At 48.8% G+C, this 24,832-nt stretch overlaps 1 protein-coding gene and 1 long non-coding RNA gene across 5 annotated transcripts in view; one reads left to right on the forward strand and one right to left on the reverse strand.

The window, feature by feature from the left end:
• The first annotated feature begins 711 nt into the window (after positions 1-711).
• UBXN10 (UBX domain protein 10) lies at positions 712-21,674 on the forward strand. Of its 4 annotated transcripts, XR_005056446.2 has the most exons (4): positions 4,880-4,973; positions 10,492-13,101; positions 13,364-13,488; positions 19,656-21,674. XR_005056446.2 is itself a non-coding variant. In XM_073233325.1 (3 exons), exon 3 carries the CDS (start codon positions 10,507-10,509, stop codon positions 11,347-11,349), a length of 843 nt encoding a protein of 280 aa, XP_073089426.1. In that variant the 5' UTR covers positions 712-1,106; positions 3,289-3,443; positions 10,492-10,506; the 3' UTR covers positions 11,350-13,335. The 4 variants fall into 4 exon arrangements, 3 of the variants coding, with proteins under 3 accessions (XP_073089426.1, XP_036856082.2, XP_073089424.1); XM_073233325.1 differs by lacking the exons at positions 4,880-4,973; positions 13,364-13,488; positions 19,656-21,674 and adding exons at positions 712-1,106; positions 3,289-3,443 and having other exon boundaries at positions 10,492-13,335; XM_037000187.2 differs by lacking the exons at positions 4,880-4,973; positions 13,364-13,488; positions 19,656-21,674 and adding an exon at positions 712-1,106 and having other exon boundaries at positions 10,492-13,335.
• The window catches only part of LOC140848836 (uncharacterized), a 61,657-nt gene continuing 50,325 nt past the window's right edge, over positions 13,501-24,832 (reverse strand). The window contains exons 3-6 of the long non-coding RNA XR_012130040.1: positions 17,140-17,212; positions 16,400-16,479; positions 15,938-16,006; positions 13,501-15,401 (exon numbers count right to left, since the gene is read on the reverse strand). This is a non-coding gene — a long non-coding RNA (uncharacterized lncRNA). The remainder of the gene's footprint in view (positions 15,402-15,937; positions 16,007-16,399; positions 16,480-17,139; positions 17,213-24,832) is intronic.

Below are 24,832 nucleotides of genomic sequence, written 5' to 3' on the forward strand. Positions count from 1 at the left end.
CTGTTTTGTTCACTGTTGTCTCCTAGTTCCTAACTAGCACAGGGCCTGGCATAAACTAGTACCGATGATGATGATGGGTAACACCTGTATAGCACCTGTTTTATACCCTGCATGGTTTCTGGGCACTTCAAATATATTTACTCACTAAGTCCTCACATTCTCCAACTAGATAAATACTGTTATTATCCTCACCTTGCAGGTTAGGAAACTAGGCACAGAGAAATCCACTGTGAATAAATATTTGAGGAATGAATGATCAGAGTCCTATCTTGCTTCAAGCTACAGAAATAAAAACAAAACTGCAACCTACCCATTGAGGGATAGGGGAATGAGGTGATGAGGGCCAGAAAGTGGCTCAGCACAGTATGTGGATTAACTCCTTAAATCTGCTTTCAGTACCCCTGATGAAGCACAGATGATCAAGCCCAGTTTATCGAGGAGGGAATAGAGACTAGCAGAGGTTAGGTACTTTGCCCTACAAACTGACAGACCCAGGACTTACCCCAGGTGTGTCTGACTCCGAAGGTGGCACCCCTAATCCCTTAGCAGTCCTCCCTGCTTACCTGTGGGTCACTGAGCCAAGAGCTATGCCTTTCCAAAACACAGCTGAGAAAACAAAACCAAAATCCACCCAAGCATCCAAGTTGATGCAACAATGTTCTTTGGATGTAGTTCTAGCAAGGTATGAGCCTCTTTTTCTCAGGCCCAGCAGTTGGACAGGAATGAAGTTACAGAGGATGCTGTTAGTAGAAAGACAAGGGAGAGGGAGGCGTGATGAAAATGATAACCAACCAAGCCTATGAACTTGGGGCGGCTGAGGCAGATGGTTCTAACCACATCAACAGTGTCGAACCTGTAGCACAATTATTGACTTTGAGTCACCAAGAAAAGGTTGCATTGTGTAAGAGGTTGCAAAGGTGGAGAGCAAGTAACTCTGGTTTGATGTTGGAGAAGAGGGGCCTACCACTTCCTGGCAGAGTCATTTAAGCTCATTGAGCCTTAGCTTCATTGTCTGGTGGGTGGAGACAATGACCGACTCCCCACGGATTGCCTGCAAAATTCAACAAGCTCCCGAAGGTGAAAGCACTTGGTCAACAGCAGTCAAGGTGAGTCACTATGTTTGACATGTTCTACTTAAGAAAACTGGGAAGTGAGCAATACATTTATGAATGTTTTCCAATAATATTGGGAAGGAGGAATAATTTTAAAAACTTCAGTAGTTTAAGGGTTAAATTTCATTATCTGGAAGCTGTACATCAGGAGCCACCTAACTGCGAGCCTCTTGGCCTCTCTACTGGAGCCTCCACTCTGTTCACCTTCTGCTTGAAAGCTACCCGTGATCTCAGCTGACACAGGTAATAGGATCGAGGACAGACAGAGTGGGACACAGGGCACAGACTCCAAAACCTAGAAGCTGTTAGTTCAAAAAGAGGTCAAATGCTCTTTGGGAACAAGCTGCTAAGAACCTGAAGCTCCTGCGTTCAGCCCAGCCCCAGGGGAGGTCATTTAGACTTCAAACGAGACATCCTTGGGGGGATACCAACTGGCAGCTTGCTGGACCTCTTGGTAGAAAAGCCCGCTGTGGGATCCGTTTTGCCTCTTCATTAACTTAACTCTCATTTGCTGAGCACCTACCACAAAGCAGGGACTGTGTGAACAAAGCAGGGGGACTCAGACACAGGCAAGTTCCTGCCCTCAAGGAGCTCATAAGCTACTACAGGAAATAGGCACTGTTGGATAAAAACAGTATGATAATAAGTGTTAACCCTCATCAGGTACTTCCCATGTGCCCGGCACTGTGCCAAGACCTTTACACATACTACCTGATTTCACTGTGGCAACAATCCTACTCTTGTCATCCTCATTCTCCAAGTGGAAACTGAGGTCCAGAGAAGTTTTATCAGTTACTTAAGGTCTTCAGCTAGCAAGTGGTGAGCCATGATTCAAACTTAAGCCTTGACTCCAGAGGCCATGCCTACAACCCCATGGTCAGCATTATAGGCAGGTACAGACAGAGGGCCCTGTGGGAATGCCAGGGTGGGAGAGGGGCTCTGGGATACAAGGAGGGCTTTGAGGTCAGCTGGACTTGGGGTGGGGGTTCTAAAACTGCTCTGCCCCTCATTAAGTTGGAGGGCCCTGAGGTTCAGTTGTTTTCTATGGCAAAGGAGGCTAACGATGGCTTTAGAGGAAGGTCATGATGACAGAGGAGCTGACCCAGGGGTGGTGCATGGTGCCACCTTGGGCATGTTCCACTGGACCAAAAGGGGTTAGAAAAGCACATGAGGTTTGGGGGGGCGGGGAGGAGGTGTCAGAAAAGGCCTTCATGAAAGAGATGACGTTTACGGGCCTTGCAGGATCACTGATTTTGGATTGACTTAAGGAAGGCAGCAGGGTGGGGCAGGCATGAGCAAAGACCCTGGTCATGAAAAAGCTAAGGGCCCATTTGGGAGCAAGCTGACTGGAGCCCAGGGAGAGAGCTGGGGAACAGAGGGAACCATGACTGAAAAGAAAGGTGAGTCCACATTTAATCTGGCATGGCAGTGACCTCTGGCAGCCTTTACTGAGAATCCACTTGGTGTGTGTGCCAGAGACCAGGCATTATAGAGTTTGTACTTTGAAGACACTCTCTTTAAGAAAGAAGGGAAGACAAAGGTAACAGACGCAGCTATTTCTTTAAAGAAAAGGCGGGCACAGCAACTGGCTGGCTGGCTTCCTTTCCTTCCCTCCAGCCTCCCCTGAGGCTGTGCATTACAGGGCGCCAGGGAGCAAAAGGCACATACTGCTGAATATTCAACAGACCTTAGGCATAAACATCATTTTACTTTATGCCCACATGGGACACACACACACACACACACACACACACACACACACACACACACACACATGCACGCATGGATGCACACGGGGGGGTGAGGAGCCAATTTGATTTTCCAAAAAGTTGCATAATTCTTAGGTGATATTAAAATAGCTGATGAAGAATCCACTTTAATCTTTTTTGGGTGGGCGTTGAAGGCCTGAAGAGCATTGCTTAGACATTTCTGACAAAATCACTTACAAGAATGAAGCTGCCAGCAAGAGCTGCAAAACCATCAGCTCTAAAACTGCCACCTTCTGCACCTTCCTGGGGCCTTCCAGACATTTCTCTGGATGTCCAGGGTGGGTGAGGAGGCGACCCCAGCCAGGGCCTGCCCAGCCCAGACCCTCACCAGCAGCTCCCACAGATTAGGTGCTTCTTTTCTGAGATGGACAGAAACATCATTGCTGAAATGACCCCATCCTTCTCAGGCCCCAAAGAACTTCCTGTCCATGCTGATAATCACTTGGAACATAATCGCTCATGCCCAGCCTCAGCCTGCTCTTCTACCCTTGGCTCAAATTATATAGCAAAGGACCTGATTTGTGACTTTCACAGATGTGTGACCTGTCTCCTCAACGAGATTGTGAGTATCTTGTAGGAGGGTTGGCCTTGTGCTCTATCGTAATCCCGTGTATCAGGGATGGATAAGATCAGCAAACATTTTGCCACAATGCTAGGAAATGAATTCTAATTCCTTCTTCTGATAATATGGTCCTTGAATGTCTACTAACATTATCTTCTAAAATTAGTGTCACTCTATTATTCATCTGCATATTCTAGGAGTCTAGAACAGTACCTGGTGGACAACAGACCAGTTAGGACTCCTTCTGAAGCCTATCTTAATTCTACCCTGGGAAAAAGTCTTCGTCCATTTGAGATCTGAAGAGTAAGTGAGAATTAGGCAAAGAAAGGGAAGGATTGGGGAGGGTGGAGGAGAATCTTCTAGGCAGAGGGCCAGCAGGACCAAAGACCTAGAGTGTGGTGAGGTTGTGCTTATGTGTGGTTCTGTGACAGGCAACTGGTCTCAAGACAGTCATGGAGGAGCAGTCAGTCTTGGGCGGAATCAGAATGGGTCCCCCTACCATTAGAAAAGGAGGAAGGAAGTTAAACAGGAAGACAAAGTAGGCAGGTTTGTAGGTCTGATGGCAGAAAGCTGAGAACACTTCCATCTGAGGGCTTCTATTTTCTAAGGGGGAAGTCAGGTATCTTCTGAGCGGTAGAAGGGAGGGGAAGAGGTGAGAGCTTCAGGCGAAAGGAGGAGGTTTGAAATAGCCACGGAGGGCAAAGGAGACAGAACCAAGCTGGAGAACGTGGAAGGATTTCTGGGTGGGCTGGGGGTCCAGTCGGCGTGGAGACACACAATGCCATTCCATCAAGGTCCGTGGCTGGTCAAGAGTCCCTCAGTACCTGGGTGTAGGTGGACTGCTGGAGTTTCATCAGGGGGGAGCAGACAGCAGGACCAGGGCCTGGGGGATTCTTGCGACAGAATGGACGAGATAATGGACCATGGGCTGGGCAGGATAGAGAAGCAGGTTGATAAACTGGGAGCAAGCAGAGGGGCCACTGGACTGGAGTCCCGACGATGTTTTAAGTTGATAAGACACCTGTGGTGGAAGTGACTGGACTTGTGGGAGTCCGGGAAGATGCGGTTAGGAGGATCAGAGCGGGTGCGGATGGAGGTGACACCAAGGTTCCGGACGTGGTGCAGGAGGGAGAGGCTGAGGAGGACATGAAGAGGTGGAGGAGGGTTGAAAGGGCCGCGCTGGGGACTGACAAGGTGGACAGGTGGTCTCCAACTCAAACAGATGCCCCCTGAGGGCCTAGGGTTCGCAGGACGCAGGCAGTCCAGCAACGTCATCTGAAAGCCGGGGACCACTACTAGGCCCCCAGTCTTGAGGCCGGTGGGGTGCTCCCCGGGGTGCTCCCCCGCACCAGCCCAGGTTCCCCTCTCCTCAGCCTCCGGCCTCGCCCCACACCCAGCCCCCCACCCGGCGGGCGGTTCCGGTCAGGCCGGAAGCACGTGGCCCCCCACCTGCGCGGTTGCCCGGGAGACCGGGCTGTTTACCAGCGGGGCCGAGCCAGGCGGCCGCAGCTGATGGAGCGGAGCGGCGAGGTGAGAGCGGCCGGACCCGGTGGCCTGGAAGGGGCCGGAGGCCAGTCCCGGGCCCGGGCGCGTCGCCGGGCGGGCCTGCCCAGACCCGGCCACAGAGGCGAGCCCCGGGAGACAGGACAGGGGCCGGGGAAGTGGCTACTCCCCAGGGGCAAAGCCAGCCTGGTGTGAGCTCTCCGTTGCCGGGTTAGGACAGCCCGCGCGCTCTGCGGAATCCGAGGAGCCTGGGAAACCTCTGGGCCATGCCCCCCACCCTGGCTGGGCAGTACAGCGCGGGACGCAGACCCAGAGGGACAGGGACATCTTGTCACACAGAGAGCCCGGAACAAGATCTGAGCCTCCCCCAGACCTGTGCTCTTGGCCCAATTCAACTCTCACACTCGAAACGCTCCTTGCCCTTCCCCCAAATCCCTCCTTCTGCTGTTTTAGTTTGTTTCCTTCTAGAGCTGCCAGTACTTGCAAATAATTGAGCCATCCCCCTCCACCTACCCGCCTCCCGGGGCTGCTGGAATCATCCCCAGTTCCTTTTCCAAACCTTTGATCACACTGGTAGCTTGTGGTCCAATTTCTCCGCTCCCCCTTTCAACGTGGCACTCGGCATAGGACAGTGTATTCTAATTATTAGTCCTGGGAGAACTGGGAGTGGTACCAAAGTTTTCTCATTCTTAGGCCAGCTACCATCTCCTGTTGGTTCTTCTGAGCGTTTTCATCCTGAAAGCCTCATGAGGAGGGGTAGGGATTGGCAGGGGATGGTCTTAACTGGTAAACATTTTTAAAAGACCAATTCAAATGTATGCATCTCTGGTATATACCAGCAGATGGTGTGTGGGTGGTTATATTTTATTGTACTTACTGTAGGTTTGGATTTGGGCTGTGACTGAAATAGGGTGGTCTGACCCTTTGGTGGGAGGTGGGCTCTTTGGAAAGCAAGACTATGACTTTAGCCTCTCCTGCCACAATTTCCTTCTTTCCGGTTGATCTGGCAATTAATCTTAAGGTTGGGCGTTTGCCCTTTTGGCCATTCCTTGGAAACAGCTATCAGTGTTTGTTTCCTGACTCCTAGCAGGCCTCTGGGATGCAGCTATTATGTTGAAGTAAACAGGCCACTTGCCTATTCAGCTGGCCGCTTGATGGGTGCCTATGCCTAGGTCTTATCAAATCACTTTGTGGTTGAGAGTCTGCTGGGCCTCCAGGTGGTGAAATGAGCTGTGCAGAGATGGTAATGGGTGCTGCAGAAGCCTTCCCGGACTGAGGGGGTGGGGAGAGCTTGGGACCTGAGGGCTGGATGTAAGGGTGTAGTTGGGCCAGGTCCTTATACAGCTGTTGCCCTCACTTCCCCTCTCCACACGATAGAAGCTGGGAAGAGCTGGTGTTCCCTCCTTGCAGCAGATGGTCCCTGCACTCGGGAGAGGCAGCGGGTTATGAAAGCAGGTTCGATGGAACGGTTTTACCTGAAGGAGGTGTTAGTCTCTAAATAACCATGAGTGGGCTTACAGGAATTAGTCATAATTGAGGTTTTTCTCTGAGATAGCTCGCAGTCATGTTATCTTATGACCAGGGTGTCTAGAATATGACACCCCCTGAACATGGATAATTATATAGTACCAAAAGGTATAGAAAGTGCATGCACATAGTCAAGTTTTACTGTTAAAAATAATCCAGCAGAAAGCCTGTGAGAACACATGACTTTCCTCGTCAAAGTTGTTAAGGAAGAGGTTTCTAAGTTACCAAACTTACTGACAGTTAAACCTTGCCGAGGCATGTGTGGGAGTTAGAAGCCAAGTCTGTGATAATTCTGTAGAAGCTGTGGCAAATTAGTAGCCATTCTGTTTGGGAGGAGGGTGGGCAGAGAGCATGAGGCAGTGTATCAGTGGAGCTCATCTTTGGCAGAAGAGCTGGACAGTTACGATCTCCTGCCTTGCTGAGTGAAAAGTGCAGAGCTGCTAAATTACAAGGGAAAGACTTTAGAACTAAACTAAAATCAAAGGGAAGAAACCCCCACATGTTCTTCACAGTGGATCAGAAAATAGATGAAATTAACACAGAGATGGGCAAGCTTTTTTTGATGCCAAGGAGAAGGCTCCTGAACTTCTAGCAGCCAGATTGGGTGTGAAAGCCTAGCAAGAAGTGGAATATGGGAGGGTGTGAAGGCTTGGTCTGTGGATAGAATGGAGCAAACTTACAGGCCTTGATGTTAAGGAAGACAGGGTAGATTCTGAACTGAGTAGGGCTTCAGAAACACACAGGGATATTGTGTTTTGTTTGCTTGTGGTTTGGGTGAAGAGGAAGAGGGTGCTCCCTAAAATGAAGCAATAATGGTAGTGCACACAGAATGGTAATGTTGGAGTGCAAAGCTAAGGGGCTGGGATTACAGTGACGTTCAGGAGTGTGTGATGAAGGTAGCCTGGAGTAAGTGCATTTGAGGTAAATATGCCATTAAAATGTGGAATTAGCAGGGATTTGTTGGAAAGCATTTATTTCACATTTTTGAGGCAATTCTATAGGCCGTAGCTCTCTGCCATTTCTGTGCAGTGGGCAGGGCAGGGCAGGGCGGGCATGAGTCCCAGGAGTCACCAGCTGGTTAGCAGAGTCTAGGAGCAGAACACCCTGGGGAAAAGCTCAGCAGCAACAGGCTAGACTTTGGGGCCTAAAATAATAGAAAGCACTAAACAAGCAGAAAAACAAAAACAAAAAAAACCTTACCACATAATTAAACCCTTGCTGTGTGTCATGCCTTGTGCTTCTGGCCTCACCTACATGATATCATATCACCAGCCTCATGTTGCAGGAAAGAGACTGATGTGAGGTGTTTGAATAATGTCTTCAAGGTCTTACAGCTAATTCTATAGAGGAGGAAAGTGATGTACAGGCACACCTCACTTTGTTGAGCTCGGCAGATACTGCATTTTTCCCAGATTGAAGGTTTATGGCAACCCGGTGTTGGGCAAGTCTATTGGCTCCGTTTTTCCAACAGCATTTTCCCACTTTGGGCCACTGTGTCACATATTGGTGATTCTTGCAATATTTCAGACTTGTTCATTATTTTTATATTTACTGAGCATGATCTGCGATCAGTGATTACAACTCTCTGAAAGCTCAAACAATGGTTAACATTGTTGAGCAACAAAGTTTTTAACTAAAGCGCATACATTGTGTTTTTAGATGTAATGCTATTGCACACTTACTACAGCATAGTGTAAACATAACTTTTATGTGCACTGGGAGAAAATTCATTTGACTCACTTTATTGCGATGTTTGCTGTATTGTGGTGGTCTGGAACCCAACTTCCATCCTGAGATGTGCCTGTATCAGAAAGGTAGGGGGAATGCCCCGTGGTTACACAGCTGGCTCTCTGCAGAGCCTGCAAACGATCGCAGGTCCTGTGTCCTTTGCACCCAAACGTGCTGCTTCTTGAAGACAGTGAGGCACTGGGAAGTTACCAGAAGGTCTTTAGAAGACCACGAAAGACCCCGATCAGCCTGTGGGTGGAGAGAACAGGAGTACCCTAGCGATCAGGGTTCAGAGGGAGGCAGAGAACAGGGAGCACCGAGTTGCGTGTTCCGGGAAGGATGTAACCAGGGCCTGGGAGGATGAGGAGTGATGACTCTGTTCGCTAAGAGGCCTCCGATGGTGAGGAAAGAGGACACCTGACTTGGCAATTCCGGCTGCACTTCCCACCATGCCTCAGAACATTGCTTCGGTGTGATTTCAGAACACTCCTGAGCTCTGCTAAGGGGAGATGCGAATGTAGGTTTACAGATGCAAAGTGTTTAGCAGGTAGTTGGGAAGACAGAAATGTAAACAGCTAATGAAGAGATGATGGGACGCCTGGTCCTCAGGAACAGGACTGTGTGTCACAGACCTGAGCTCTGTTTCAGGCTCTGCTGCCTGCCGGCCTTGAGCAGGGGGCATTGCTCTGCCTTTCTGGCTTACACATCTGTACAGTCAGCATGTGCCCAGAGTCCCCTCTGGAGTGGGTCTAAGAAGGGGTTTGGCAGATAATAGCCTAGTACCCATTTTTGTGTAGTTCGTGAACTAAGAACAGCTTTTACCTTTTTACGTGGTTGAAAAAAATCAGAAGAATAATAGTATTTTGCGCCACGTAAAAATTCTATGAAATTCAAACATCAGCGTCCATAAATGAAGTTTTATTGGAACATAGCCACACCTGTTTATTTACATGCTGTCTGTAGTGGCTTTCCCACTGCAAGGACAGAGCCAACTTTTTGTGACAGACCATATGCCACAATGTTTTTGACCCACAAAGCCAAAAATATTCCTGTCTGACCATTAACATGAAAGGCGTGCGGACCCCTGGGCTAGCACCTGAGTACCTCACAGCGAGTTCTGGCCAACGGGCAGATCAGTAACAGGGCCCCCCACTCCTCTCCCTCCACCCTGGGAACAAAGTTAAGGCAGTGGAGGGATTTTACGGGAGTGACTTGTGTAGAGCCACCTAGCAAGGTTGAATGAACACACAATAGGAAGGGGAATGAAATAAGGCCAAACTATGGCTGGATGGGGAACGAATACAAAAAGGATTGAGGGAGAAGATGAGAATGGGGGGTTGCACCGAGTGGCTCTTCCAGAGTGAGCGCTGGCCCAGAGGTGACCACTGTCTGATCAAAGAACAGAGAAGTTTGTGGTCTGCTCTCAGCCCTTCAGTGAAGCTCAGCCTGGTTTCCCTGCTCGGGAACTTAACTGGGTTATTGTGGCTCTTTTGTGCAAAGGTAGCTACTGATAACCTTCCTTTCTCTGCCTCCATGTCTATGGGTTGTATAGGCTATCCGTAGGGAGGGCTGTGTACCCTGGGGGCCAGAAAATTCCCTGGAGCACATCAAGCCTGCCCCACCTCAGGCCTTTGTCTACACCTGGACGTGTTTCCCCCTAGATCAAGGGTGGGCAAACCACAGCATGGGCCGAATCTGGCCCACCCCTGTCTTTATCAAGTTTCATCAGAACACAGCCACAATCCTGTGTGTACATATCATCTATGGCTGTTCTTGTACTACACTGGCAGGGCTGGGTAACTGGAACAGAGACCATGTGGCTCTCAAAGCTGAAAATATTTCTGGAAAAGGTTAGCCAGTCTAAAGTGTAACATGGCTGGTGCCTTGTCATCATCCTGGTCTCTCAGCTTAAAGTACCCCCAACCCAAAAGATTAAGAGTTAGACTCCCACCCTTGTCTCTCTCTGGTGCAACACCTTTTTTATTTTCCTCATAGCAGTTAACTACTTTTTGAAAAGCTCTATTTACTCACGGGTTCAACACCTGTCTTCCCTCTCTGTTCAAGTGAAAGGAGTTTGGTGCTCTGATATATTTATTCCAACTGCCTGAAATGAATGAGCAAATGATTTGCAGAGGGTGCCCCTCTCCAGATGTCAGAAATCCAGAGAGAGGCCCCATACCCTCGAGGGTGGCTGGTTGGTACTAATCCTGGCACTGGGGAGTGAAGGGCTTGGATCCAGACGTCCTGGAAGTTTGATCATGGCTTCCTCTCTTTTCTCCTGCTTCCTTAGGGGTCTTAGGAAGCAATGGCCACGGAAGCCCCTGTGAACATAGCTCACCCTGAACACAGCTCTGTAGTCAGCACAGCGGCCGACAGCTTCGCTTGGCAGCCACACACACTGAACATGCACCTCATAAGGCCCAAGTCCGCTAAGGGTCGCATGCGGCCGAGTCTGCACAAACCCCGGGACCCAGGGATGTACTCACATGACACACATTCTTCTCTGCCTCCAGCCATTCCTTGTAAGTCCCCAAGCAGCCAGAAACCAGGAAGCTGTGCACCCAGATCTCCCAATCAGGGAGTTCCCGATGGGGTCCCTGAGCTGCTGCAGCAGGTGCCCACTGGGGCTTCCTCTTCCCTCAATAAATATCCAGTTCTTCCTTCCATCAACAGGAAGACCCTGCAGGAGGGGGCGGTGGAAACAGTAGCTCAAAAGGCCTGCTCACTGCACCTGAGCAGCACGCAGGGTCTTTACCAAGAGGAGACATGCTCCATGAAGACAAGCAAAGAAGATTCCAGAGCTCAAGCCTGTTCCCCAGAGAGAAAATTCATCCAAAACAAGAGACAGACCTCCCCCAGGGCTGGAGCTCTGGAGGAACCGTCAGATCAAGAGCCAAGGCTGCTGCTTGCTGTCAGGTCACCGTCAGGCCGAAGGTTTGTACGCCACTTCCGACCAACTGATGACCTGCAAACCGTTGTTGCCGTAGCTGAGCACAAGAACAAGGCCAGCTACGAGCACTGCAGCATCGAAACAATGGAGGTGCCCCGGAGATGCCTCTCTGATCTCACCAAATCTCTGCAAGAGTGCGGAATCCCCCACAAGTCGGTGCTGGGCATCTCACAGGGAGGTGGGGCAGGGGGGCCCTGAGTCCACAGCCACCCAGCTGGGGTCCTGGGTCTCTGAGCAAGAAGTGTGCTTGGGTGCCATGGCGTCCTGGGCAGCGTGGTGCCAAGTGCCATGGCACCGTGGTGCCTCTGGGACTGGGACTCCTGTCTTCACAGCATCACCTTTGAAGCAGGGATATTTGTACACCCACCAAGCACATCAAGAAGATTCTCTTCCAGTTGCTAAATTCTCTCCGTCCCTGGAGTGAACTGGCGAGTTCCTGAGGCTGTTCCTCAAACGGGTGTGACCAGGCCTCCCTTTTTCTAGAGTTTCGGGCCCTGTCCAGAGCACCTGCTTGCCTTTACAATGAACTCATTCTCTTGAAGCCAGTGGTTTGCCTCTCTGCATTCGATGCAGGATTAAACACTTCCTAGAGGGGATTCTAGCCTGGTAAATAACTAGGGTTCAGGAAATGTCAGCTGGCATTTGTAAGTCTCGCAAGCATCCTTAAGAAACAGGTGGTTGGCCCTATCTTGGAAGCAGCCCCTCTGCTGGGCCTGGGTGACTAGAGTTCCTTGGGGATGACTGTTGTTTTGCGTGAGGGGGTCTCAGGGGAAAGAGCAGGTATTTTGCTAATACAAACCCCTAATACCTCAACATTTCTAAAATCACTGGGAACTGGAAAGTAAATTGCTTCCACAGCCGTAGATTAGTCACGCAGCTTCTTTTAAGTAGAGAATAACTAGGTTTACAACTTCTGGTAGCTATTCTCTGTGCGTACAATTCTTCCCAAACTGAGAAAAGCCATTGTAACCTGATTTCCGTTGCTTTTGTCAGTCATGGCATGTTTTGTTCTTAAATCATACAAACCTACAGGCCTGTGCAAGTTGGCGCTGAGGACCTCGGGCTTACCTGGGTGTGGGTGCATTGTTTTATCCCCCAGTTTCCATGTCCTACCTACTACACACATGGAGGCCCTCTTAGAGTGCCCAGTGGCTCTTAGACTTAGAAGTCCCCAGAGGAGAAGGGCCCCTCGGTTTGATGTCACTTACTCGCTGTGCCATGTGGTCCTGTTGATTGGCAGGAAGTGCGGCTGACTGCCTGAGCCTGCAGCTGAGTTGAAAACCACAGTCGTCTTTTTCCAACCCTGAAGAGGTGACATGGATAATTTGCCAAAGTTTTCTTGTATTGTGAGTTCAGCCAGACTCCCACGTCTCATCTGGACCTTCTTTATGGCCAAATCACCATTGAAAGTAGGGAATCTTATCCCCCCAGGGCTTGGCCATTGTGAAGCCTTGGGTGCTGATAATACACTCCCACCTCCTAGGTTCACAGAGAAGGCAGGAGTTGGGGAAGCATATCAGTGCTGCAACCTCAGCAACAAGCACATCGTGGGAGTAGATAAGGAATGTGGCTGGAAAACTAACTCCCGTAAATTGATACTAGCCATGGAGATTAACACCAACATTGTTTCCTCTGAAGAAGGCTTGCTTTGTCCTAACTGCATCCCACACCACACAGATCACTCAAGATAGGTTATTTCTGAATGTTTAGCAAAATTTCTCAATAACCTCTTGTTTGGTCAACAGCTCCTTTGACTGCAAAGGTCATCTGGGGCTTGCGGTGCCCTGTGCAGCACACACGACTGGCCACAGCTCCCAGTTACCCACCCTGGCAGAAGAGGCTGGTGGCTTGAGTCTGGTACTCAGTACAGATTCACCTCCCACCTAAAACTGTGCCTCTGATCTGGAAGGCTGGGGGAAGAGCCTCCCACAAAATTACACCTACTCTGTGGTAAGAATAAAATTCCACCCACCTGGGACCGAGTAATTACTCCAGGCAGGAAACCTTTAGAAAACTTCAGGAAAATGGAGCATGCGTGAGGGTTAGAATCTTCTGCACTTGGGGTTTGCTTCTGCTGTTTAGCCTAGAACTTGGGGGTGGTGAAAAAAATGGAAGGCATGAGGCATAGGAATGTTTTAGGATATTTTAGGATATATGAATAAAACTAGATTTAAACCACCTTAATGATCGTTTTTTTTTTTTTGGACAAAAGATGATGATACTAACAATAAAAACTGATTTGTGTGAAATCGACTCAGTGGAGAAGTACACCTGTATTTAGCCCAAGACTTTGCTCCCACACTCTAGTGGACAGAGGAGTTCATCCACCTGATCTCGGTAAGCACTTAGTTCTGCTGTTCCATCCGAGCCCTCTCCCCCAGGCACTGCAGATGAGCCCCCTTCCTGTAGCTCTGGCCCTCCACTTACAGCATTAAGCCTGCCTGCATAGGGACAGTCTCCTGAATTTCTCCCAGGCATCATTGCACTGCACTCCTTTTGAGGTCAGCAAGAATGGACTCGGGATTCCAGAGCTCTTGGTGGCTCTGCATGTGACAACTGACAACGGGGCACTCTGGCCTGTGGGGTTCAGCTGGGGCTGGCTACTACTCTTTGTGACTCTAGGTAAGTCAGCTGTGCCCACTTTGTGGTTACAGACCTCCTGCATCCACTTAAGCAGTAATCATTGCAGGCCTGTCCTGCGTCATGCTTGGTGACAGGCATTGGTGTCCCACCCAGAGACCATCTGTAAAATGTGGAGCCACCTCTGGGCTCTCAAACCCGACTGAGGTTGGTGGCTGCAGCTTTATCCATGAAAGACCCTAGAGTGAGGACCAGGCCAGATGGCTGCTGTCTTCTCCACCACCCCTCCCCCACTGTGAAATGCAAAGGAACCCCAGTGATGGCACTAGGAAGGCTGCTCATCTGGGACATGAACTTTGCATAGGACAAAGCTTCATGACAAGCTATTCCAGTATATCCCCTGATAAAGTCCAGGAAGTAAATTAGTGCTGGCAGCTGAAGGAACAGCTGGAGAAATAAGTGACTCATCATTTAGGATCCAAAGCATTTTTGCCAACAGATGGCTTCTAAACAACAGTCCTTGCCCAGAAAGTACCTGGGGACCCAGCCAAAGGCCATCAAGCCAGGGCTGTCCTGAGGGAGGGAACGCAGGTGCACATGACCGTGGGCCAGCAGTCACCCCAGTGCTCCCACATTAAGTGCTTCGTAAACAAACTAAGACAAGCCTGAGGTCTCCATTCCAATTAAAAGACTAGTGACAAATCACCATCACTGTCATGCATCATGCAAGCAGGCCTTCCAGGATCTAAACCTTGCTTTCGTTCCTGCTCTTATCACCATTTTAACTGGGTTTCTAATGTCAGATAAAGCTACTCTGCCCCAAGATGCAAAATAGTTTCTCCTTACACAATTTTATTAAAGTCATCATAAGTGGAGATGGGAGGATGCACAGTCTCCTGTGGTTTTGAGACATATTTTAGATGAGCCTTTTGTATGGTAAGAGGGTCTACTTTTCTACTTTTTAAACACAATTGCTTAGAAAACTAGATTATTTTACTTTAGCATTAGTTTGGAAATCATTCTGAGAATTATGCAGGAACATCTGTTTCCTTAGTCCACTAAGGCAACACACCACAATACAGAGGAAATTTGGAGACTGGCCAAGCGCACCCCAAACCAGAACCAACCCAAACCCCACCATATAAGCGGTGAAGGTCGGAGGCCACTGCGGAGGACGTAGCAATCCAAGCAGAGCAGACTTCTGGTGACTCACCAACACACAAGACAGTAACTCACTTTATAAAAATAAAATTGGGTGTTTTATTTTGTGTCTACACTGGTGATGTGACAGTTTTTCCTCCTGATTAGGGCAGTTTCGATCAGCTCCTTCTAATGCCCTCTCCCTGCAAGCAGTTTAGGAAGCAGTGGTAACTGAACAGTTGATGGGGAAGAACAAACCTCTGAAGATATTTCTGGACACACTTAAATCTGGTCTCAGGAATTGAACAACTGATGTGACAACTGCCAGTGGATACAGTTAAGCAAGCCTCATTCCAACAGTCTGCTCAGGGGAGCTCTCTGGCTGCTGTGTTGAGAGTAGACTGCAGGGGTCAAGGTGGAAGATGGAGGACTCATGACTGGACGTTGACAGCAGCCAGGGGAGAAGCGATGGTGCCTTGGGCCAGAGATGTCATCAGAGGTGGTCAGATTCTGGGCTCATCATCCATTTTCTTAAGGAAAAAAAAAAAGCAGATTAGTTTGGCAAGTTGGGATTTACCCAAGTGGGCCTAGCTTGATTATATCACCAATGGGGACTGTTTCTATAAAATGAAACAAACATGAGGGCAACAAGATGAACACACGCAGGCAGGGGAAACCCCCAGACCAGCAGCAGTGTTCACAGGAAGGAATGTTTTTGGACAAAGCATACAGAGAATCCCAAAGCTATTCATTGCTCTAATTAAGAAGAGATGTAACTAGAATGGTTACTATTTCACGTAATATGTAGGTTAAACACAATCAGTTGCCATCCAACTCTAGGGGTAAGATGACTGTCCAAAGTTACTTAATAAGTCCTGTCTCAGTAAAATAACACTTTGCTTATCTATGCCTCTCCCCTCCCCCATCTCTCCCTCTCCTGCTTCCCTTCATGCCATTCATTCAACTCCAGCAGCCGATTTGGGATGATTCCTCTTAGGAAAGAAAATAAAACCACTGTTCTTTAGCTAATTAACAAGGCTTCTAGTTTCATGATTTTTATGCCCACCTGTTCTTTACAATGAGGGGATCTGTAAGGCCTTGGTCCTTTTTGTGAGCAGCTGAGAATTGTACCTCTCTGACATTTGCCCTCGGAGAGATAGAGATCACGGGTCAGCTCTGGTTGGTGAGTACCACCAAGGGCTATCCCAGGTCTCCCAGCCCCAGCCCACTGTTAGCAAGAGAAGCCAGCTACCCGCAGACAAACCATGGGAGGATGGCAGCAAGTGGGAATCACCTGCTGGCCCCACTGCAGCCCTGCATCCAGCCCGGGGACACTGCAGTGCCAGCCCAGCCCAGACTTAAGTGCCCCAAAGACTCTGGATCCTGACCTGTAGAGGGCTTGTTAGTTTCCCCAACCCCAGCCCGGGGCCCCAGCTCACTCCTTTCCTTCTGACTGCAGTTCCCAGCAGGCCCTCATCTTATTAAAACCATCTGTAACAAATTTATTCAATTAATATATATTAGGCACCTATGTATTTGTCAGGCACGTAGTAGGTCTGTCAGTGAACGGAGCAGGCCAAAAATCCCTGCCCTCCGGGAGGTTACATCCTAGTACACGGGGACAGGAAAGAAACAACATACATAATCAATAGTATATAGTATGCTAGAAAGGGGTACATGTGGTGGAAAACAGAAAAGCAGAGTAGGGTAGATAAATCTAGAAAGCGGTGAGCTGGGGTGGTAGAGGATGAGATCTCACCTGGGAGGTCAAAGCAGGGTTCATTGACAAAGTAATGTAAGAGTGGAGAAAGATGTGAGAGTGAGGGGGCCGGGGAGAGTATTCCTGGCAGAGGGGTTGGTAAGGTCCTCAGGCAGGAACCCATCTAGCCTGTTAGAGGAAAGGCCAGTGGCCAGCGGGGCTGGAGCCAGGAGCGGTAGAGCTGTCAGATATGGCAGAGAGGAGACTGAATACGTGGGTCCTTATAGGCAAGTAACTGGGCACCATGGGGAGCCACTGTGGGGTGCTGAGCGGAGGCATGCCTGACATCCATGCTCAAACCAGCAATCTGGCTGCCGTGCTGAGAACAGGCAGGGGTAGGAGGTGGAAGACCAAGCAGAAGCTATTACTTCTATAATCCAAGTGAGAGATGAAAAGCAGAAAGGTGGACTTCATGAGAAGTGGTCAGCTTCCATATATATCACCCGTTTGCTTTTTTAAAAAGTAATACTTAATTTTATTGTCAAAACAGTGCTAAAGTAAATGCTTACCCATTCCATACATCTTCATCACAAATTCTTTTTCCAGGCAGCAGAGGCTCACTCTTCAACAATCTGTTACACTCTGCCTCCAAAACAAAACACACAGCTTTTTTTTTTTCAGTGGAAAACTTAGAAAACATAGAGGAGATTGAAAAGGAAAATAAAAACCATCCATAAGCCTTTCCATCAGAGATAACTGCTGTTAATATTTTGGCATATGTTATTTCATTCTTAAAGATCGAATTTATTTTGCACATTACTTTTTTGCCAGTAGGCACACAGGCATATTTTTAACATTTGTAATCCCAGCAAACACAGCAGTTTTATGGTCTTTTTCCAAATTTCTACAGTCTTCATAATTATGTTAAGACTGAGTAATATGTCAACATGTTGATGTGATTTATTAAACCATTTCCCTTTTATGGAGCATCAACATGTTCTCAGTGGTTCGCTATAGGTGTCAATGCGGACGTCTTCATTTTTTGTAGCTTTTTGTATCTTTCCAATAATTTCCTTAGGACAAGTTTCCAGGAATAGGATAGGTAGGTCAAACTGTGTAAAAAAAATCTTTTGAATTTTGCTTTGCTTTTCAAAGGACTGTACACCAAGCACCTAAATGTTTCAACACAGCATCTTCAACTTTGAGGTTACTGCTTTCCATAATTTCCCTTGCCTTTCCTGGTTGAAAACAAAGATGAAAAATCTTTTTTTGTTTTTTTATTTTGCATGTTTTTGATTGCTATCCAATATTAACATTTCTGCATGTCTTTCCAGATATTTTTTCATATTAAAATTAAAAACTCAGGTTGTAGCTAATTTGTTGCCTTAATCCGGGACACTCCATTCTAATTAGAGGCAAGGAAAGGGCTTTAATGGGGGCTTGGGAGATAAATTTCTTTGTTCCTGATATTCATATTTGTTGATAAATGAATTAGAATTGATAAATATTATACTTTCCGAAACACATAGTCATGAAGTGAACTGTATGCCTGTTGGTTTTTTATGACTCAAACCTTATTTCAATACATATCTTTTCATCGAGCCAACAAAATGAACACTCACACGCGCCAGACATGGCGCACATGGGGCACAAAGAAGAAAGACACGTCTTTGCAGTCGAGGAGTTTCCAATCTAGTGGGAAGAGGCATGTACGTTTAAAAATACCACGTGTGGTTAGCACAGTGTTAACAATAGTCTGAAACCAATGCGGCACAATGGTGGCAGAAAACATTCCTACTGACCTACAAGAGATAGGAACCGGTCAAAGCCACCAGCTTTCAGTCTGGGAACCTGGGCTTCCAGCCCTCCGTCACCTAATGTCTTTTAATTTAGGTTTAACAAGAGGGCGGGGGAGGTGTAAGAGGCAAACTGAAGCAAAGGCTGGTCGGGAAGCACAGGAAATCAGTATGCTCCGCAGAGAGCATCTGCTCCCCACTTCATCATTTATACTGGAAACGTGTCATTGAGGAGACGCTGAACGGGACTTCCTGAAACGCCCTTGGACTCGGCCCTAGCTCTCCAAGCGGTGCTACACTGCTCAAGTCATTCCCCACCAGGAGGGGCCCGGTAAGGCATCTGGTGCCAATCAGGCTAGATTCCTCAGTCCCATCCTCCAGGGAGTCCAAGGTGAGATCCATATACAACGGCTGGAGGCTATCCTTCATTTTCAGGCAGAGGAGTGGGAAGCCCAGTGTGTAAAATGGGGTGGGTAGGGGCTATAGCTGGCAGACAAGGGTTAGGCTGCAAGCCTGGGGAAAATGCAGACCATCGCACCCAAACCTTTGACTCAGCATAGCCAGAAAAATTCTCCCAAATGGCTTCTGAACTCTTTTAAGACTGTGGCCAATAGGCAAAAATTGGATAATGGGTTTTAAAGGGGCCCTCAGCATCCAAAAGGCACTGGAGCTGTTAAAAGGTCTGTCCCAGATCTCCTGAATTAAAGTCTGTCGGGATCTGTGAACCACCCCCCACAACACCACTACCTCCCACCACTGGGAATGCAAAGGATGAGCCAGGCTAAGAACTGCTGGGCATTTCAAAGTCCTTTCCAATTCCTATGGTCTGTGAGTCTCAAAAGGCCAGGCTAGTGGCTGCCTCTGAGCCTGCCCTGGGCTGTCCTGTTCTCAGATCCCTGGGTGGGCTTCCTCCTCTCCAACCCCCTTCCACTTGTCAGGAGCCACCTGTCAATTTCAGCTTCAGCCCCAGCTTCTCTGAAGGTGTCTGCTGCAAGTGACCTCTCCCTTCCCCGGGTTTCCCCAGCTCATTACCCGCCTCTAGTTCTCACAGAAGAAACACTACCATGTGGAGTATAAAGAGCACAGGATTTGGCATCCAGAGCCCCGTGTTCTACTGGGTGGGTCATGCTTTGCTTCAATTTTCCCACCCACAAATGGGAATGATTGCTACCCAGGGTGCTATTGTGAAGAATCAGATGAAGTAATGTTTGCTGAGAATGTGTTGACATCTTTTTGTTTTAATAACTTCCCATCTTATATTGCCATTTCTCTCTTCATTTGTTCCACAGACATTTATTGAACAGCCACCAGCTACTGGGGATATGAAGATGTATTCGCTGCCCTCCAGGGAGCTCCCCATCCAGTGGGAGAGGCAGATGGGGACACAGAAAGCTACCACACCCGGAGATTAGCACAAGTGTCTGAACAGTGCCTGGTGCATGGGAGGTGCTCAGGAAGTCTATGAGGAATGAATGAAGACGTTAAAAGATACCATGGAATCACAGACTGACAATGGGGGGAGCTTCTAGAAAGTGATGCGGGAGCTGAATCTCAGAGGGCCGGGTAGGAGAAAACCAGCCGAGGGAAGAGAGATGTCCTGGAACCAGCGCACAGCTTTTACAAGGCTGCCAGGCCTTCCCACACTGCCCGTGACTCAGTCATCTGGGCGCTCTGGGTGCCTAGCCATGGGCCCCGAGCATGGTAGGTGCCAGTCTCCCCAATATGAAATGGTTAAAGATCCTGCCTTCGAAACAAAACAAAACAGCTACTCAGCATCAAAGGCATAAAATGAACAGAGGGCATTTGGGTCACCCACCCCCTTCACAGTGCGATGTCTCACACTGATGCCATCCCCAATGAGCTTGGCATGGTTTTCAAAGTCCCCGCAGTGCTCTGGGTAGAGCCAGCAAATATGGATTAATTCAGTCCATCTGCTTTGGTCTTTATCCACCTATTTCAGAGCACGTCCCTCATAACCTTAATCAAGATAATACGTTCTTAGCAGCAAGGGACTGTGAAGACAGGTAGGTTCCTGTTCTCTAAATATTTTACATTTTTTGCAAGAACAGAAGCCCTGTCTACAGGTGAGACAGCCACTGCACAAGTAATCAAATACCTTAATGGCCCTTGCTTGGGTCCCTTTCAGGAACCACACTTCTGAATGAAAACAATGCATGACCTGTGCTCAGGGATCCATCTGAGGATGAGACATTGCGGGTTCCCCACGGATCTCTGTCCTTGGTTATAGCCAAGAAGAGAGATGGAGCCTTGGGATCAAGGATGGTTTACTCATTTCCTGTCCAAAGACAGAGGCTGAGCAATCTCTCAGGACCCTTTCAGTTCTATGACTGAGTATTTATTACTGGTTACTGGAGATGTTGCTAAAAGCCAACATTACTGCCAAACTGTAAGCAGGAAGAGGCTCCTTTCTGAAAAATGCTCAAATCTGAGATTAAAGGTCAACAATTGCCATAGAGCCTCTGACGCAGCCAGCTCCCCAGGCTGAAGGAGACTGCATTCCTGCACCTGTACCCTTGGGGCCAGGTGAGCAAGCGAGGAGCACAGGCAGCCCAGCCAAGCCCCAGAACCCCTGGCACTTGGAGAACAAGTCTTCCCTTATTTAATGCATTGCATGTACGAGTGGGTGTGTGTAGAGGTTGCTGTACAAGTCAGATGACATTTTCTCTGCCTGAAGGGGATCACAGAATTAGGATGTATTTAGTTCAAAACTCATATAGAATGAGCTGCCTGCTGCACCCGCACGTCCATCCCTCCCTGTCCCTGCCTCCAGCTACTGTTCAATTTCTATCCCATTCCCCTGCCTTACTCTTCTTTGCTTTTTATTATTACCTGGAATTTTCTTCTTTATGGATTCGTTTATTAGCTGTGTTCCCAACTCCAATATCAGGTCCATGAGAGCTGGGACCTTGCCTGCCTGTACACTGGCATCCACTGCCTCTCTGGTAAATAAATGGATGCGTAGCTCCCTGCCCAAGAACGCACCCCTGATACACTCACTGGTTTTTGGCTTCTTGCAAATGGCAGCCTAAAGGTACATTGTCTATGAGAAAGTGGAGCCCCCAGCTTCCTAGAAGTGTCTCCTCTAAGCCAGTGCTGCTGACTGAACCTCAGACAACTAAAGATAACCTGAGCCACAGAGAGGTATTTAAGCTGCCAGGGCAAAATGAGCTCTTTGTGTCAAGTGGCTGAGTGCTGAAGCCCAGGCCCCCTAGGGCCAGGCCACCTGGGCTCCATCTCTCTGACCAGCCAGGTCCCCTGGGAAAGTTTAACCTTTCTGTGCTCCTTTTCCCAGAGTTTTTGGTTAGGGTGGATCATGGACTTAGCTCACGGGTTGTGATCATTAAATGGGTTCATACATATGAAGCGTTTGGAATTGAACTTGGCACATGGTCGCCGGTCTTGTCAACAACTCTGCCAGGAAAACAGATGCAGGTGTTCAAATGCAGTCTTAGCGTCAGAGGGGTGCTCATAGCGGGGCGCCTGTGCCTGACGGTTGCGGCCCCCAGGGCTCTCTCTGCACCCCCAGCGCAGCCCTCCCTCGGTGGTCGGCTCTTCCCCTACCAGGAAGAGCTTCTTCTCTCTCGGGGTCGCTCCACAGCGCCACCTGGTGTCCTTCTTGGAAGAGCTCTGGAGCCATTCACAGGGCAACCTGCAACCTGGTGATTAAATCTGGGCCCCTCAGGTCCTGGCAGGCATCGTGCAGCAGAGGCTCCGTCTCTGCTAATAATATGTGAATGCAGACATGAGTGAAAATCCACGAAGCCCTTGCTATGAAGGGTCTGTGGGCAGGGTTTTCCCTAAGCAATAGAAAGAAGAGGGGCTGCGTGTTGCCCAGCCTCCTACCCTCTGGCGTGACCCGGCTTTCTGCCCCACCACTGAGCACTTCCTCCCTGGCTGACGGTGGAATGCAGGGTGAGTTCCTAGCTGAAGTGAGGAAGGGACGAGGAGGCTGGAACTGACTTGTTTTGGTGTCTACTAAGAACTTCATAGATAGAATCTCATTTGATCTTAGAATATTCCTCTGAGGCACACGTCATTACCTCCTTTGTATAGGCGAGGCTGTGGAGGTTCAGAAAGGAAGCCCAGTGTCTTAAGATGGCACAGGTGGCAAAGGGTGGGAAGACACTCGGAGGAGGGTCACCAGCTTCCAATCTGTGTAAGGAAAACCCTGCAGGTGACTCGGGAATGGTTCCGCTCCCACCCCAGGGCAGACCCTCTGCTAGAGTTCTGGGAAACATTTCAATTCCAGGTCCCAGTCTTCCCCATCTTGTTTTCACAAACATGGTGAGACGATTTAATAGCAGTTAATATCTCCTAATCTTCAAGTACACAGTTTCCATGTCTAAAATGCTATCTGCTGCATATGTTCACCCTGTTTCCTACGGGGCTGAAACATAGAGCCTGTAACAAGGTTGGAGGAATGTTTTCCAAGGCCAGGCTACACCGTTGAGCAGTCCCCAGGCCCTCCGTAGAAGTGATGGTGGCTGGGGCCAGGGGCCAGCTCTTGAGTAACGGGAAACATATTGGCCTTCACTAAACAGGAGGTTCCTATTTGCAAAGAAGTTTGTGAACCTCTGCTTGAGAAAGTCAGGAAAGGCTACATAGAAGGGGTCACCGTTCTGCTGAGTCTTGAAGGTGAAACAGGAGATTGCCAGGCAGAGGAGGGGACAAGGAACAGTGTTTCAGGCGGTGGGAAGAGCATGTGCAGACATTTGCAGTCAGGGAGGGGTCTGCCCTAACATGGATGGAGAGCACAGAGTGACTGGAGGGTGTCCTCAAAGGGGAGCGTAAGGTGGGCTGATTGTAAAGGGTCGTGAGGCCACACTAAGGAGTATAGACTTGACCGTGCAGGCAAACAGGAGCCAGCAGAGATTTCAAAACAGGAGTGTGTCATGACCAAAATCAGAAGTTGGTTCTAAAAAGGCCTTTTGGTGGCTGTATGGGGAGTAGATGAGGGTCAGGCAGGCTAGAAGCAGGGAGACCCGTTTGGAGGTGCTGAGCTGAGGCTGTTGCAGTATCAAGTATGGCCTCAGTCCAAGCTGCTGGCAATTAAAAAGGTCCTTTATAAAGGACCTTAATACAAGCATGGAGATTTATATTTACAACCATGCTGGTGGGTCCCTAGCTGTCCCAGTACAACCCAGACAGCCAGTATGAATGGGAAGAGGGCCAGGGGGAATAAGACCCTGCCCGGCACCCACCAGGCAGCCTGGGTTCCCTCCACCAGTGTCACTCCAGTAAGACTGTCCTGTGAAGCTAAGCCTGGGTGTGGCTGCGACCTTCTGCTGTGGTCATGGGCAACCATCCTGCCTGACCTCTGCCTCTATTTCCCCATTCACAAAAAGACATACAGCTCCTTCCCCAGCGCTGATATTGTGAATTACATGGGCTACAGCTATCCCCAACACTTGCCATATGCCAGGCACTGAAGTACCAGCCTTCTGTGAATTCTGTTTTTCACCCTCACAGCCGCTCTGGGGCTGGGCTCCAGAACAGTAAACAAAAGCCACAGTGACAGAAGCGTCCTTGCAGAGAATCATCTGAAATCCCAAACTAGCCATTGTGATAACATAGAGTGCATCTGGTAAAGAAATCTCTTCCTCTCTACCCCTGTCACCCCTCCAGAAATCAGGGTTTTTTGAGGGGAGGCCTCTGGTAACTCCTCTTTGTCTATCAAAACGTCTGCCAGTACTCATCACATTGAAAAAAAATAGTTCTTCGTTAAGTGATGGGGTGGTCTTTCTTTGGGGATTTTCATTTCTCCCCAACTTGGGAAATGGCTTTTACATCTCATCAAGTGGTCTGTGGCTTTTACAGCCGGCTCATTAGTTCCACTTCTCAATTCCTGCTTTAAGAAAGGCAGTAAACTCCTCCAGGTGCACAATGAATTCCTTCACCCCTAGCATTTACCCCTCTCTAACAAGGCCCTAGAGGGCACCGTGGAAGCAAACTCTTTCATGCCAAGCATTCCCTGGAACAATATTTAGGGGGGTCAGTGTGAGCTACAGCTAGTCCACCTAGTGAGAGATGAGTCTAAGCAGGATTCTACTGTTATTCACTTAGGAAGATTATTCACTTAGGGAGACACCTCTGCTGGCAAAGTTAAATAAGAGCAGAAGGATCCTAGACAACTGCTTTTGCAAACTTTCTCATGCACCATTTTAAGAAATGCTACATGATTAGCTGTGAGCAGGTGTTTTTCAGGGGTGGAGGGTGGTGTTGCTAAGGGGAGGGTGACAATTCTTTGTTCTTCTATGAAAAGGCCAGGAGAAAGTCTACCCATCCTCGGGGTCATATGCCAGAGAGATGCCCTGCACAGTGCCAGAGAAGGAGGGGATCTTCAGGTTTGGTCAACATTTCTGCATCACGCAGAAGCCAAGTGTGTCTGTCATCAAGGAAAAGAGCCTCAGGGCAAAGCAGCAGCAGAGTGGGGACCCAAGAGGGG

This window comes from Manis javanica, chromosome 4 (assembly GCF_040802235.1).
Source record: "Manis javanica isolate MJ-LG chromosome 4, MJ_LKY, whole genome shotgun sequence".
In the NCBI taxonomy this organism is placed as follows: domain Eukaryota; kingdom Metazoa; phylum Chordata; class Mammalia; order Pholidota; family Manidae; genus Manis; species Manis javanica.

Excerpts from the sequence above, each read along its gene's own strand:
- UBXN10 (XM_073233325.1), top strand. The coding sequence starts at position 10,507 with ATGGCCACGGAAGCCCCTGTGAACATAGCTCACCCTGAACACAGCTCT.